Source organism: Synchiropus splendidus, chromosome 14, assembly GCF_027744825.2.
Source record: "Synchiropus splendidus isolate RoL2022-P1 chromosome 14, RoL_Sspl_1.0, whole genome shotgun sequence".
Classification (NCBI taxonomy): domain Eukaryota; kingdom Metazoa; phylum Chordata; class Actinopteri; order Syngnathiformes; family Callionymidae; genus Synchiropus; species Synchiropus splendidus.
Genome location: NC_071347.1, coordinates 1344340 through 1358794, shown reverse-complemented (window position 1 = coordinate 1358794; position 14455 = coordinate 1344340). Strand labels below are relative to the sequence as shown.

General features: G+C 41.3%; 1 protein-coding gene across 4 annotated transcripts in view; it reads left to right on the top strand.

The window, feature by feature from the left end:
* The window catches only part of LOC128770474 (unconventional myosin-IXAa-like), a 63924-nt gene that overhangs the window by 36247 nt on the left and 13222 nt on the right, over positions 1-14455 (top strand). For 2 of the 4 annotated variants that reach the window (XM_053884962.1, XM_053884963.1), the window contains 13 exons: positions 1359-1439; positions 1511-1621; positions 2489-2611; positions 2691-2840; positions 3488-3789; positions 4361-5326; positions 5453-5531; positions 6718-6815; positions 8623-8708; positions 8782-8990; positions 10626-10739; positions 11619-11807; positions 13482-13529. In XM_053884962.1, coding sequence (XP_053740937.1) covers positions 1359-1439; positions 1511-1621; positions 2489-2611; positions 2691-2840; positions 3488-3789; positions 4361-5326; positions 5453-5531; positions 6718-6815; positions 8623-8708; positions 8782-8990; positions 10626-10739; positions 11619-11807; positions 13482-13529 — 2556 coding nt within the window. The remainder of the gene's footprint in view (positions 1-1358; positions 1440-1510; positions 1622-2488; positions 2612-2690; positions 2841-3487; positions 3790-4360; positions 5327-5452; positions 5532-6717; positions 6816-8622; positions 8709-8781; positions 8991-10625; positions 10740-11618; positions 11808-13481; positions 13530-14455) is intronic. The other 2 variants (XM_053884966.1, XM_053884964.1) reach the window with 2 other exon arrangements.

The following is a 14455-nucleotide window of genomic DNA, read 5'->3' as shown; positions in this document are numbered from 1 at the left end:
TTTCAAGCAAACAAAAAGGATGAAATGAGCATGGAACGGAGAGGGATTTCAAAGTAAAGCAGGAATAGGGAATTATGACAGGAATATTGATAATGTTCCAGCAAGGTCCACACATCATGAGAAGTGTTCTGTATCGCATTTATATTTTTTCCTGAAAGATGACAATGTTTGATTTTAGTTGTGAGAGAAAGGGACATAACTTTGTCTATATTAAAAAAAACTCAACCCGATGTTGATCTGCAATGATATGGTTGTTTATTTTCATTAAAAAACAAAATAAAATCCTACTCATGTCAAATCAAGCCACTGATAGCCAAACAAGAACAGACTCCTTTAAACTGACCAGATAAACGGCAACCAGAAAAATTGTGTGACAGTACGTCGCATGTTACGTGCTAACAAGTGGTACGTGGCCCACTACTTGGTGTCCAACTATAACAGGGCTATAATTTTTTGTCCATTGCAGGTCTGTTGGATAGCACTGAATAAGTAAATTCTTTGATCATAGCTACTGATACATTTGAATGATTACAAATGAATATCTAATTTTATGTCATAAGTTTGACTGGTCCCTTTCCCCCTTCATCATATTGTGCTCTTTTATTCAGTCATTGTGCCAACAGCAGAGTGAGCAATGTTTACCACCAAGAACAGTATGATGTCGCACCGATGACTCCAGAAAGCTAGAAAAGTCCCTTTTTTAGATTAGATGGCCTTTATTAGTCCCGCACTTGCACTCTGATCATGCAATGCGTACGAAATAAGTTGCCAACAACTTGAGCAATCGTCTTGATGTGCTAGTTCAAATGCTAATCAACAGAGGCGGTGTTTCTGGTGTTTCAACAGCATGCATTTGACTGATGTAATGACAGTGCTGCGTTTGAGCTGCTAGACTGAATCGTTTCGGAATGCATTCACAACATAACATTAGTCCCACTATCTGCCCGCAACGATATGACACACACACACACACACACACACACACACACACACACACACACACACACACACACACACACACAGACACACACACACACACACACACACACACAGCGTGGTTGCACCTCATATTCCCGTATGCACAGACGCACATATCGTGCTCATAAACCAAACTCTTCAATATCCTTGACCCTTCCATGGCTTAACAAGAAACACGTGCATTTCTTCCATGGTTTTATTTCACCTGTGGGTGACTTTTTTAGCAACCCTCACTGACAACAATGGCAGCCATCTAACCAAAATAGACAGAGCGGCTTGGTGGAAGCACATTATTAGATACACAAGACAAATAGTTTATCTCGCTTAAATTATTAGTATCATTTTATTATGTCAGTTTATTTTGCAAGTGTTTTGTGCAGGCATCCCTCGCTAAGCTCATGGAAACTCTGGAACAGTCTGAGCCCTACTTTGTCAAGTGTATTCGGTCCAACGCAGAAAAGGTAACAGCCGTGGTTTCAGATTTTGATCCCACTCATTACTAACTTCAATACTGTTTGCATTTCCTCCTCAGCTGCCGCTACGATTCAACGACAGCCTGGTCCTCAGGCAGCTGCGTTACACTGGCATGTTGGAAACAGTCAGAATCCAGCAGTCTGGATACAGTGTCAAATACACGTTTCAGGTATTTTTGTCCTTGTTAACCCTGATACATAACTTCTTGAGCAGTTGATCATCAATCATCCCAACTGACCACTCTAGTTGTCAAGCTTTATCAACGAAGCCGGTGTATCATTACGTAACCGGTCCCCTCTTACTTACCGGTGTATTCTGACACGTAACCAATTGAAGAACATTCCATCCTCACACTCTTAAAGAAAAAAAGAAAATCAACGGTATAACAGAGTCAAAGTGTAATGTAGTTTTACAAAATAAAAGAATTTTGGTGAAATTTGTAACAGAACAAAACAGTATTTTCCACCTCCTACAATTACATTTTCAAACCAAACATCAAATGTCCAAAAATAGATAGAGTGCAAAGAAGCTTTAAGCCCACCAGATGAACCTCAAAAAATAAGTAGTGGCATCCCAAGGCTGGATGTAACAGACATTTCACATAACCATGACGACTGAACATGTATCCCAAATCCCCTTTTCCATCTCAAGTCTGTTTGTATAGAGGGTTTCATCCCGTTTCAAAACACATTCCTGCAACAGCCAAACATCAGCCAGTTCTTCAGCAAGTCTTAGCACCTGACGTGAGGAAACAGCGCTTAAAATGAAGACGTCAGTCTTCTTTGAGAAGAGGAGAACTTTTTGAGTCCAAATGTCAGTGGTGTTTTTTTTACATACATTGTATCAACTCATTCATTGATTTAGTAAAGTGTGAATTCTTCCATAGACCACCAATTTACCATTAACCATTAACTGCAGTGACCACGTCCACTTTTAAACCCACATTAACATAGAAAAGATTATGGTTATGCTGCACAAACACATTTTCATAATTTTTTTTCTTGACAGCAAAATGTGAGTAATCATTTCTGTGCAGGAGTTTGTCCGTCACTTTCATGTGCTGCTTCCACGAAAGACAAGTCCAACCAAGTCTGGCATCAGGGAGTTCTTTAGGAAGATCCACCTTCTGCCTGTAGGCTATCAAGTGGGCCACACCATGGTGTGCAGACTCTTTCAGTCTTTTTGCTCCTATTTGTCCTGGCTTGACTGTGTGAGACATGTTTGTCACTCATCTGCAGGTGTTCCTGCGTGAATCAGAACGTCAGCATCTGCAGACTCTTCTTCACCAGGAGGTCCTGAGGCGGATCATCATGTTGCAGAGGTGCTTCAGAGCGGTCCAGGAGAGGAAGAACTTCATTAACTTGAGGCGAGCGGCACGTGTGATCCAGGTGAAGTTCAACAAAGGCAGAGGGATGGCCCCGATTTTTAAAGTGTGGACACCATTGATTTTAGTCTATTTACATTTTGATGGGTGAATTCAGGTGGGTTTTTGGCCCAAGAGGTTGAATAGCAATCCCCACACCAGAGCTTTTGATATCGTGACAGCCTTGGCTGATGGCACCTGGTGACTTCTGTTGTGTAAATGTCATCAGGATTCAACTTCTCCCTTAACAAAAGCTTAGTTGACATCGTCATGAAACTCAAAGAAAGTTATCTGATATTTACCATGTTGTTATGTTTGAGTTCATGTTTGCTCTCTTGTTATTATACCTTTGTGATGTATCAATAATGTTGTTCGTATATTATTGGAATATTGTTTATTATTCTTAATGATATAGATTAAATTGTTTTAGAGGTGTGTTCCAAACCAATCTGAGCCATTGAGCCCCACAGTGCCCCTGGATTAAGCTCACAATTGCAAAAAGCCTGGTGAGCCTTTTGTCAGGCTATTGAACTATACTCTATACTACTATACTATAACTATACTAACTATACTATACTATTTTCTCTGATGACCTGTGCTCCTCTGGACAATGTCTTAGGATTACACATTGCATACATTCAGTCGTAGTAACTTTACTTTTTTTTTCTGCAGAGATGGTGGCGCAGCTGCTTTGCCCGAGAGTCTACCATAGATCAGAGGCTTGAGGAGGGGGCAGCGGTGTGCCTGCAGGCGGCCTGGAGGAGCTACAGAGAACAACGGAGGTTCCTGCAGAGGCGAGCATTCGCCACAATCATACAGAGGAGCTGGAGAAGGTGCAGGCACCGAAGGAATCTGGCTGCCATCACGCTTCAAACTGCCTGGAGACGGTTCCGAGAGAGGCGATGCTTCTGTCGGACCTACAGGGCCATCCTGCTGCTGCAGGTGATGGGCCAGGGCCATCTAGCTAGACTCAGGTATGCAGAGATTTCAATAAGTTAAAGTCAGTTAGAGGCAGTACTGTGCACCCTCTCCCCAGTTAACCTTTGGTCTCAGTGGAAGTCAGTGGTGGAAGCTTTACAATGTAGGAACATTTGAACAGACCTGCAGAACTTTAAGTGGTCAATTGTTGAAAATATGCTAAAAACAATGATGCTGAATGGTAATCGGTATAAATGAAAATAAGCTTTCCATGTAAAAAAAAGTATGGGAAAGGCCTACTTTCAGTTATATGGTTTATTATTGTTTGCATTGTGCGTCCTATTTATTTATAGATGTGTGGCTACTTACAGTTGAGTAATTTGCCATGACAATTGCAGAGAATTTTCTCAGACATTCTGAACATTCCTCTACTGTGTTTAAACGGGCCGTTGGGCACATCTGGTCATCTTGGTCTAGAGATGACCTGCTGTGCTTTTGACTTATCTCACAGTTGAATTATGTTGTGAACGGTTGATGAAGGTCCGTGCTGTCCCAGTGCCTCTAATTCAGAACTTTTTTCACCCACAATATATGCTATGAAGTGATATGACATTGTCATGTTTGAAGGTTCAAGCAACTGAGGGAGAGTGTGAGACTACCTTTAACGCCACTGGCTCAAGCAGAAGATGAATCTGAAAATGACTGCCATTCAGAACCAACAGACATCCTGAAGGCCCCATCAGCAGTTGGGCCCGGCAGCAAAGCAACAGACAAGAAGGACTTGGAGAGGAGTGACGGTGTGGATAGGAGCAGCCACAGGACGCGGTCAAAAAGGGAGGGCAGGCGGATGAGGGAAATGGAACAGGCCCAATTCTGCTTGGAGCTCCTCAAAGTTAGAGCCAGCACCAGTCCAATTCAGGTTGGCAGCGGTTCCAGACAGACCCAGGAAGGACCAGCTACCAGTCACCAAAGCTTTGAGGCTGTGGATGAAGACAGTATGCAAGCTGAAGAAGAATCAACTGCAAGACTAAAATACAAGGTAAAGCCTACATCAGACCATCTAACCATCACTGAGGGTCCTAGAGCAACTTTTTATATCTGCTCGGATCAAAGTCCAACCCATGAATCCAAATTAGCTACCCCCTTTAAGAGACAAGAGGTTACCACCCGAAAGTCTGCGTCTGTGTCGAAAGAAAGTCCATCAGAGGAGGTGGGTCGGCAAACACCAGCAGCATCTGAAATCAATCATATCTCAGGTACAGGTTTAGAACCGCTCAGGCATGAGCTGTGTGAGGTCCATATCAGGAGGGAGGACACATGGGTGGAACCCAATATCCTTTCATTAAGTCACACTGGCGTAGAAATCACCACGTCACGCATGGATGTTCAGAACACCACTGAACAAAGAAAGATCATTCCTGTTGTGTTGCCCATTGGGCAACAGTGTGGCCCAAGCGCTGCCAGTCCAGTCACGTGCGCCAAACCTCCCAAATCCCAGAACAAGAACTTTGGACAGACTGTCATCGTGAACATGACCGAAAAACCTTCCGCCACCATCTCTGCGCCACCCAGATGCAAGTTGCAGTTTTCCAAGTGAGTCAATTCTTTATCTCTGCTGAGTGACTCTTCTGGTCATTTACATGATTGATGATTGTGAGTGACCAGTGTGATTAATTAGTGGTTGTTTGTTTGATCTTTGGGTCTGTGATTCACTTCCAGGTCAGATAAAGATTTAGTGAACCAGGAAAGATCTTTGGCTTTTTTCAGGGATGATACCAAAGCTGTCCGCTGTGGGGAGGTAGGACTCACATGCATACGCACACACCTACCAAACAACATGTGCACACACACACGTTTATGTTTATGTCATGTTTAACTAGAGTTGCAGACTTTGACTCAATACTCTTGACTTGATAAACTGTTTTGTTTTTGTGCAAATGTGGGTGACACAGCAACACCACACAGACTGAGCCCATAACCTTAAAATATTGTAACCTTAGCCAAGTGGCTGTGAGCGGCTCTGCATCAGCGAAAGAACCTGACACTCCATTAGGGAACTCTGGTAATCACTGTGTACGACCACCTGCAACATGCCTTCGTCTATACCAGCATTTTTCACACTTGTGTGCTGCCTGAGTTCTCCATAACTTTGGACTAACCACAATTGTACTTTGGCAGAGGTTACTTTGGTGGTGTGCCTCTTGATTTTTTCATTGAACAAAGTGGTTGAAAAACACTGATTTCAATATAAGCCTGTGTCTCGGGTTAACTTTCAGCGATGACAGTCATTTCACCTCCAGACACCAATAATAATGATAACAATAATAAAGCTTTATTTACACCTCCCCTTTCAGAACGCTGTTCACAAAGTGCTTTAGTAAAAAGCAGAAGTTTAGCCTGAACATGCGGAAAAAAGACCGTCTACACATGCACATGTATCACATGCCTAGTGATATTAATGTTGTTAGAAACCCTCTAAGTGAAAGCACAAGGAAATCTATAATGTGAGAGGAAGTCTCCCATCGGTAACCCAGAGACACTCGACACTCCAGATGTCATGTAAAAATTGCGAGTCATAAAACAAGTAAAATAAATGAGAAATTTCCCATTGTGGGATGAATTAATGCAATCCATCAAAAATTGATGTAGCATTTGGTCGTATTTCAATTGGAAACAGAAATGGAACAGAAAAGGAATGTAGTGCACTATTAGTTTGTCAATTGCTTAGTTGTCCTCATAGAATTCCAAGTATACTAAAGGAAGTTCTTCAAGAACTCATTGGTGTGAATAAATCAGAATGATGCTGAGGTACCACTCTCCTGTTGCAGTTTAAGTTAGTGCAGACCGTCTGAGCTGGTCTCTGTCGTTTTGTAATTCTCACATCAGTTGCTGATCATTACAGTGTTTTTGTATTTCATGTTTATCTTATCAGACAGTTGAAATGTGGTTTATGATGCCTCTAAATGTAGTTGAACTCTATGCAGGGTTCTCACAAGGAATTCAAAAAGATCCAAAAGGCGATGTCCTCAGGTGATTTGGTTAAAGTGGGGGTGCTTGCAAAAACCTCCACCCAAGACGGAAGGTAAGGGCAACTCGTTATCCCATGAACAAATAAGATATGAACTGTGAAACACGCTTGCTTATTTGTTTTCTTCTGAGCATGTCCTGTCCTTTGATGAATACTTGATGTTTCACTGGATAGTAATTTCCGACAGTCAGCAGTAACCAGGGCCCAAAACTATGTAGAATCTTCTAGTTATATTATATATATTAATTTTAAATGTTTACCATGCTTGTATTTGAATATCAGCAGCTCTAGTGAAGAAAGTATGGGGACTGCAGGGCCTGGACTCTTCACCATTAACCTCTTTTCTGTGTGTACTGCATCAAAATATACATTTAATTGACTGTATGCCATTTTTTGTGTAATCCAATAACTTATTTCACATTTCCACAATGTGACATGTGAACCATGTTGGACTCAAGCACGGAGACAGGTCTGCTCTCGAAGATGCCAATACCGTCTTTAGTCTGAAAAAGGGAAAATAACCAGAGTACGAATGAGTGACAGGGCTTTCCATGGGGACCTCCCTGACTGAAACAATTTCTTAATTCTGTCACAAAGTGGAGAAGGAACAGCATATAAACAATGCAACAACCAGTGGTCATAACTGTTATTTATTATTGTAGTGATGTGTCACAATGTCTAGCGGTTTACTAGCAGTTTCTCGAAATACGGAATCTCTGGAGGAGTAAGCTCATGATGGATTCTGTATTTCGAGAAACAAACGTTCTGCACAAAGTGTAGCACAAACCAGTGGAGGTACATATGTAGAGCAGTGGGCTAGAAATGTTCAGTTTTTTTGTCCCTTGAGAAGGGATTTTTATGTAGGTCCATTAGATTATCGCCTCTAGTCATGGCGATTAAAATTGAATTACACAGCGGTTGCAGATATAACTTACCAGTATTTCCCTCATCAAAGTTGAATGCAGCAGGTTCGCACTGTCAATGAGGACCAAGGTTTTGAACCTGAAAAAACTAATTGAATCCAAAGACGTTTGAAATGGGAAAAGCAATAAATTATTCAAAGTTGAAGATCAAAACTTTTTTCAACATTCAAATCTGGTATTGTACTTTCGGACTTTTGACTCTGGCTTCAAGTACGTGAAGACACACAAACATTACTCTCTGCTTTGGTTAACAAACAATCCTGTCACTTACTTGGCAACAAACACAATAAATAAGAAATGAATGATTCATCTGTGTATGTTTCAAACGTCACCTTAACTTACATTGAATGCAGTGTCACACTTGCAGCTTGAATTTATCATTATCATTGGCTTTTGTAAACTGAATTTTTTACTTGTTCAGATTCACCATTTTTTCAGTGTTCTTTTTCTTCAATTTTGTTTCTTCTGATTATGCTACATGAAACTGTGGTTAAAATGAACAATCCTATTGCTATCACAAGTTAGTGGCACATGCTGATTCTGAAATCTCTGAGTGAGAGTGAAACTAATTGAACCATGGCTTTTTGCCAGTACAGCATGAAAATAGAGGGATCACGCAAATGGAATATTACATGTAGCAGCCCTTGGTGTCCCAGAATAAGTGCTGTCACTTATACAACAACTGTTCTGATTGAAGATTGTGTACGCAAACTAGTTTCTTCTAGAATTGTTACATTTCAAATTTAGAGGTCTTACATTGAAATTATCATCAAAAGTCCAGAGTGTTGGCAGGAAATTGCAAGAATTTCCTGCCAACAACTAGAATTTGGAGGACAAAGGTTTGACACCAGAAACACTACAAGCAATCTCTAGTCTGTTTCAATCGAACGATCACAAAGCCATTGCAGTGGCTAATTTGGGGGTTTCATTTTCTGTAGGATGAGAGGAAAGATGAGATTGTGGAGTAAAACCAAACACAACGATAAGAAAGTGAGAGAGAAACAGATGAACCGAAGCAACACTGGTGAGTGGTAATCTGTTCATTTGTAAATCACTCATGTTAATTGTTGCTCTGACCACGTCTTTCTCTGCCACAGAAATCCTGTGTCCTCCTCACCATCCTGTCTTAGATGAGTATACTGACAGAGTTAGTAAGGAGAGCAACGAGCCAGCATGCACAAGGAGGCGTTGCAGTTTGAAGATCAGCAATGTTGCCATGGAGCCAGTACAGTGGCAGAATGATGCTCTGCACATCCTCACGTCAGCCCATGACTACTGCAGTCTGAATGACTTTCTCATGAAGAAGGTTGGAAAGAAATCTCTTTTAAATCATCAAAATATTGCTGTCTTCTTTACACTTTCTTTTTTCCTAATTTTATATTATACTTATTTTTGTTTCAAAATATGAATGGTTGCAGCAAGCTAAAGATGAGTGAAGGATCACCACCTTCTGTGCACAAGTAGACTTAAGTGTTGACTGAACATTTTTCTATTCAAAATCTCACAGCAAACATTTGCCACCAGCATTATCCTAATCTCTAAGAGAGTTTCAGAACAATTAATAGAAAAACCATTTACTTGTGACAAAGTTTGAGGATGGGCTTAGTCAGCCATGAGAGTTGTCACTTTGAGGTAATAATAATGATAACACAAATAATAATAATAATCCATAAATCAAGGTTTCACAGACTTCTTGAGCTTGTGAGTTACTTATAAATGAAAAAGTGTATTTCTTTATAAATATGTTAAGTATTCTACATTGTTCTCGTGACCGAGACACAATTCACAAAGCACCTTCAAATAATAAATAAATGGGTTGCATGGTCGCAGTTGTATGACTGCATGAATCCATATTACCGTATTTTCCGGACTATAAGCCGCTACTTTTTTCTCGCCGTCTGAACCATGTGGTTTATAAAACGATGCGGCTAATATATGGATTTTTACAGGGATATTCCAATCAATCGGCCACCGATCATGAAAGGCTGAACTCGTTGTGATCTGTGAATGCTGACCACTGCCTGTCTTTGCCGGTCACAAAATCCGATCTGTACTCGGGGCTAAGCCAAGTCTGGCTTTAAATGCCATCAGTAAAATCTTTCAGTGGATTCAAAAGTGGACAGCGTGGCAGAGAAGCTAACACTAGAGTTAGTGCAGAACCAGCTGGAGGCATAAATACAGTACGTACATCGTCAATGATCCACCGCTTAGTCCTGTTCTGAGGGTTGCAGGGAGTGCTGGAGCCTATCCCAGCAGTCATTGGGCGAGAGGCAGGAATACACCCTGGACACACACACACCATTCACACACGCCCACCTGGGGTCCAATTAGCCAATGAGCATGTCTTTGGGCTGTGGGAGGAAACCGGAGAACCCAGAGAAAACCCACGTGCACACGGGGAGAACATGCAGAAAGGTGGTCCGACCAGGGGATTGAATTCCTGATTGGGATTGCTAGTGAGAGTGCTAACCACTAGCCGCTGTGTGGCCCAGCTGGAGGCATGATCGAGACTTGAGCTTTCTGGCCTTAAGGCCTTCTTGATGAGGGCACTGATGGTCGGCTCCCATTTGAGGTCCTTGGTGATGGTGGTTCCCAGGTAGCGGTCCACAATGGAAATAGCGACTCACCCATCATGAAAAGTAACGCAAATAATTCAAAAAGGACAACCAATTGGGAAACAGGATAGGAGCCTCAGAAAGAAAGAAACAAAACACCAGTATGTTCTGTTCACCACCTTCTCTAAAATTTGAGCTTAAGATGGGAATGTAGATGGGAAAGTATTGGTAAGAAATTAATAAGTATTCTTTAACTCTGCTATTGAGCCGAGCTGACCGAAGTTTATTCTTGTCTGGTGAAGACCGAGAGGACTGCATGTGCATCTGTTTGTGCTTGTTATTCATCAGATTATTTAAAAAAAATATATATATATCTTTCTCCATAGATTGCTGACCTGGACTCTCAAAACGGAAAGGACACAATGATTGACGTGGTCTTTAAAAAAGCACTTAAAGAGTTTCGGATCCACATCTTCAACTCCTACTCCACTGCTCTTGTTGTAAGTCTTCAGAGTTGGTTGCTTCTGACTTTCTAACAATCCAGAATGCTGTACACCCAGAATGAAGTCAACACTTTTTTTTCCATGTTTCATATGACAAACCTTTTTACAGTCCTATTATCATCAGTGTTAAACAAAAGAAAAGCTGGTTGCCGCAAACGCAGCGGTGGGTCCAGAGAATAACTAAAGCTAACTAAAGTATGACACACAAGAGCAGTTTTCTTGCAAATTTAACAGAAATTGGGAAAATCATTTTGAGACAGACCCTTAATGTGAACCAATCGGGGCTCATGCCACCTGTATCTTTTCGTGTGACTTCATGCAGTATGTGATAGATGTACTCAGCGATAAAATGTGTTTTCAAAATACAATAATGCCTGAAGCAAGCTCTGTGAGACCACTGGAAATTCTGGCTGCACAGTCTGCAGCAAACATGAGCGGCCCGACACTGATTGAAATTACTGTACTTGGACTTTCCGACCCATGTCTCACACGTTTGGCTGTAGTTCACATTCTATAAATGGCACTCGCCGCACAGTAACTGTTTGCCGTATTATCACTCTTGTGTAATAAGAGAATCATCAAGAACCATTCTGTAGACACCCCACGAATCAGGCCTTTGTAGCACAGTGGCCACACGGAAGCCACTGCTTTAGCAAAAGCCTTTGCCTGGCATTTGCACCTAAGTATTAGTGCACAAGAAACACATTTTGCAAATGACTCCCATTAACCCCGATGAAGCTTAAGAGGATAGCCCAAAGACTTTCATATTTATAATGACTATATCATATATTCACTATGTGATTGCACAGATTTGTGAAAAAGTGGAATTACTGTGAATGCAATTGATGAGCTGCATTCCCCATTGTTTTTCACCAGATGGATGATGGGAAAAGCATCCGCTACAAGGATCTGTATGCTCTGTTTGAGCACATCCTGGAGAAGACCATGCGTCTAGAGCAGCGGGACTGGAAAGAGTCGCCTGTCAGAGTGTGGGTCAACACCTTCAAAGTGTTTCTGGATGAATTCATGACTGAATGCAAGCCAATGGAGGGTACCATCACCAGGGTAAAATGCTTGACTTGACTTCACTGTGCCTATATTTCTGTTCTATGTAAATGAAACAGGGTAGTTTGCCGTTGCTCTCTTTAATGGATCTGTCAACAATGCATGATTTCTTTAAATGAAAGTGTTGCTTTCATCCACAAGAATTATAACAAAATATTGTAGTCATCACATTTTTATTCTGGCAAAAACAAGGTGAGAGACAATGAAAATGCTGGTCAATGAATAACATCATTCAGTGTTGTTGATTGACAACGAAGAAATAAAACGTGGTATACAAAATAAAAATGCAAGATAAAATGTCCACATCGTCTCGCTCAACCCACATCTGGTTCTCTCTGACAGCGCAGCTGCAGTTTCATACATGATGAAGTGGCAGGGCCCTGTCTGGTCCCCCGTACTCTATGCCCCAGATGAGCCATGGGGGGTGGTTTCCTTGTTCTCAAATGGGCAGGTTACCTGGTGGTCAGGTTTGACCTGGGGAACATAAGGAAATTTCAGAGGTGGTTCAGCTGTCTCGTGCTGGTCTCGCCCAGAATAAGTAGCTGCAGGTAACCTTTCTCTGGGTGCGGCTGTTTAGCATGTGTTCACCAGGAAGGTGGGATCTATGGACAGGTCCTTGTAGGCCTCTCAACCAGGTCTCTTGGGCAAATTGTCAGACTTTGTGGTACTCCAGGTGAGCTGTGCGCACTTTCCACCAGGCCGGACTTCCTGACCATTTCTGTCGGCTCATCCATGACGACGTTTGCCAGACTCTATCACTTGATCCAGCTCTCACATGTCAGAGATGTGACTTGAATTATTAATTTTGTGGCTTGGATTTTCTCAGGTCAGAGAATTTGGACTTAACTTAGATTTGTCCCCATTGACAGAAAGTCTTTGCTTTCACCAAAACACATCCATTGTAGTTCTGTGATGGATTGGCGTTTTGGCCAAACAAATCCGGTGTTTGTTGATCGATCGATTAAGTTCGTATTTTTATCCATGTTAAGAGGTTTGGAGGTTTCCCATTGCCATAATACTTTCCCCAGCTACTCAGATCAAACCTAACCACCCAAAATAAATGGCTAATCATAACCTGGACTTTTAACCAAACTTCAAACCTATTATAAAGACCCAGTTATTTTGAGGTCTTCATCACCAAATTCAGGGTTAAACTTGTTAGGATCGGCAAAACAGTTCTAACTAAGCTCAATGTCCTCACAAAAAGGTGTTTTCCCTGGATTTGGTCCTCAGAAAAATAGCTAAATCAACACACACCATATTTGTCTGCTCATTGCCATAATGCTTTCCCCAGCCTCTCATCCTAAATCTAATCATCCAAAACAAATGGCTAAACTTAACCAGGACTCTGAACCAAAGGGTCATCGTTTGTGATTTAGGACTTTGATTTTAGGTACTATGAGTGCATGCAACACCATGTAACTCAGTGGGTCTTCTTTGGCCGATTCAAGAAGGGTTGAAGTGATAATGGATGCCTTTTATAGGCTCAAGACTCCACTGTGACTCTTACGACAGCGGCTCAGCATTTCAGTTACGCATCTCATCTTTCTTCTATTGCAGCTGGATTTATATACCATACTTGCTTCCATTACGTGGTTGGGTTATTTTTTGGGCCACCGAGTGTGCTAACGTTACCATCACTTTTGAAACAACTTGCCATCTGTGTCTTTGCAGACGTTGAAGCGGGAACGCAAGAAGACAAGGAAGAAAGAAAGTGACATTGTGAGTCCATAGTTCTTCATAAATTTCAAGCTTCAATGCATGGGCATTTTCAGTCATGGCAAAACAATGAAACGCAATGACTATTTTAACTAATTCTCACGTTCACACTCTTAAACATGACAAAAAAACATACATATACGTTATTTAGTAGGAATATTAGCATAATGTATTGGGATGAACAAAGTGAAAAGAAATGGTGAAAATATGAGTACTACACTAAACTCCATTGAAAACTGAAGTGAGTCCTTGTCAATATTAACCCTCTAAACGACACAGTTGCAAAATTGTCTAAACAAGCCAAACTCCAAATATGGATCCTTAATGTAGTCCGTAGACAAAGAGGAAGAGGACAGCAAGTGACAAACAAGCAACAATTATAATGCTCAGCCATCATCATTGTTGCTTGAGAAATGCGGAAGAGAATCCGGTGGATCAGATAGACTTCTGTTGGAGTGAATTTACTCCCATCCCTATTTTATTCCCATTTGTAACTGAATATTTTTCTTATTTACAGCATATTTTATTCTCTACCAATTTTCAACCTACAAACTTTTGAAATAGTGATATCAAAGTGGTATATTTCTTTGCGCATCAAGGGTCTTGAAATGTTGCGACCAACACAAATAAAGAACTAAACAATAATGCTGTGACGAAAAGAACAGATGAATTGAAGCAATTGTGGAACTGAATTCTCATGCTCATTATATGAAGAACACAAATTAGATTTTGAAAACATGCTGATGTGGGGTGCGAATGGCGGTCTGCGCAAAGCAGCTTTCATTTGAACACTGTCAGCAGGTCTGTGTTGTGAAGATTGTCTCACATGGTGGAGTGAATGCCCTTTATTACGATGACAGCACGTCAGGAGAATATTGTTTGCCTCTTTCAGGAGCATCATACTTCTGCAAGACAATTCTCAAACAAAT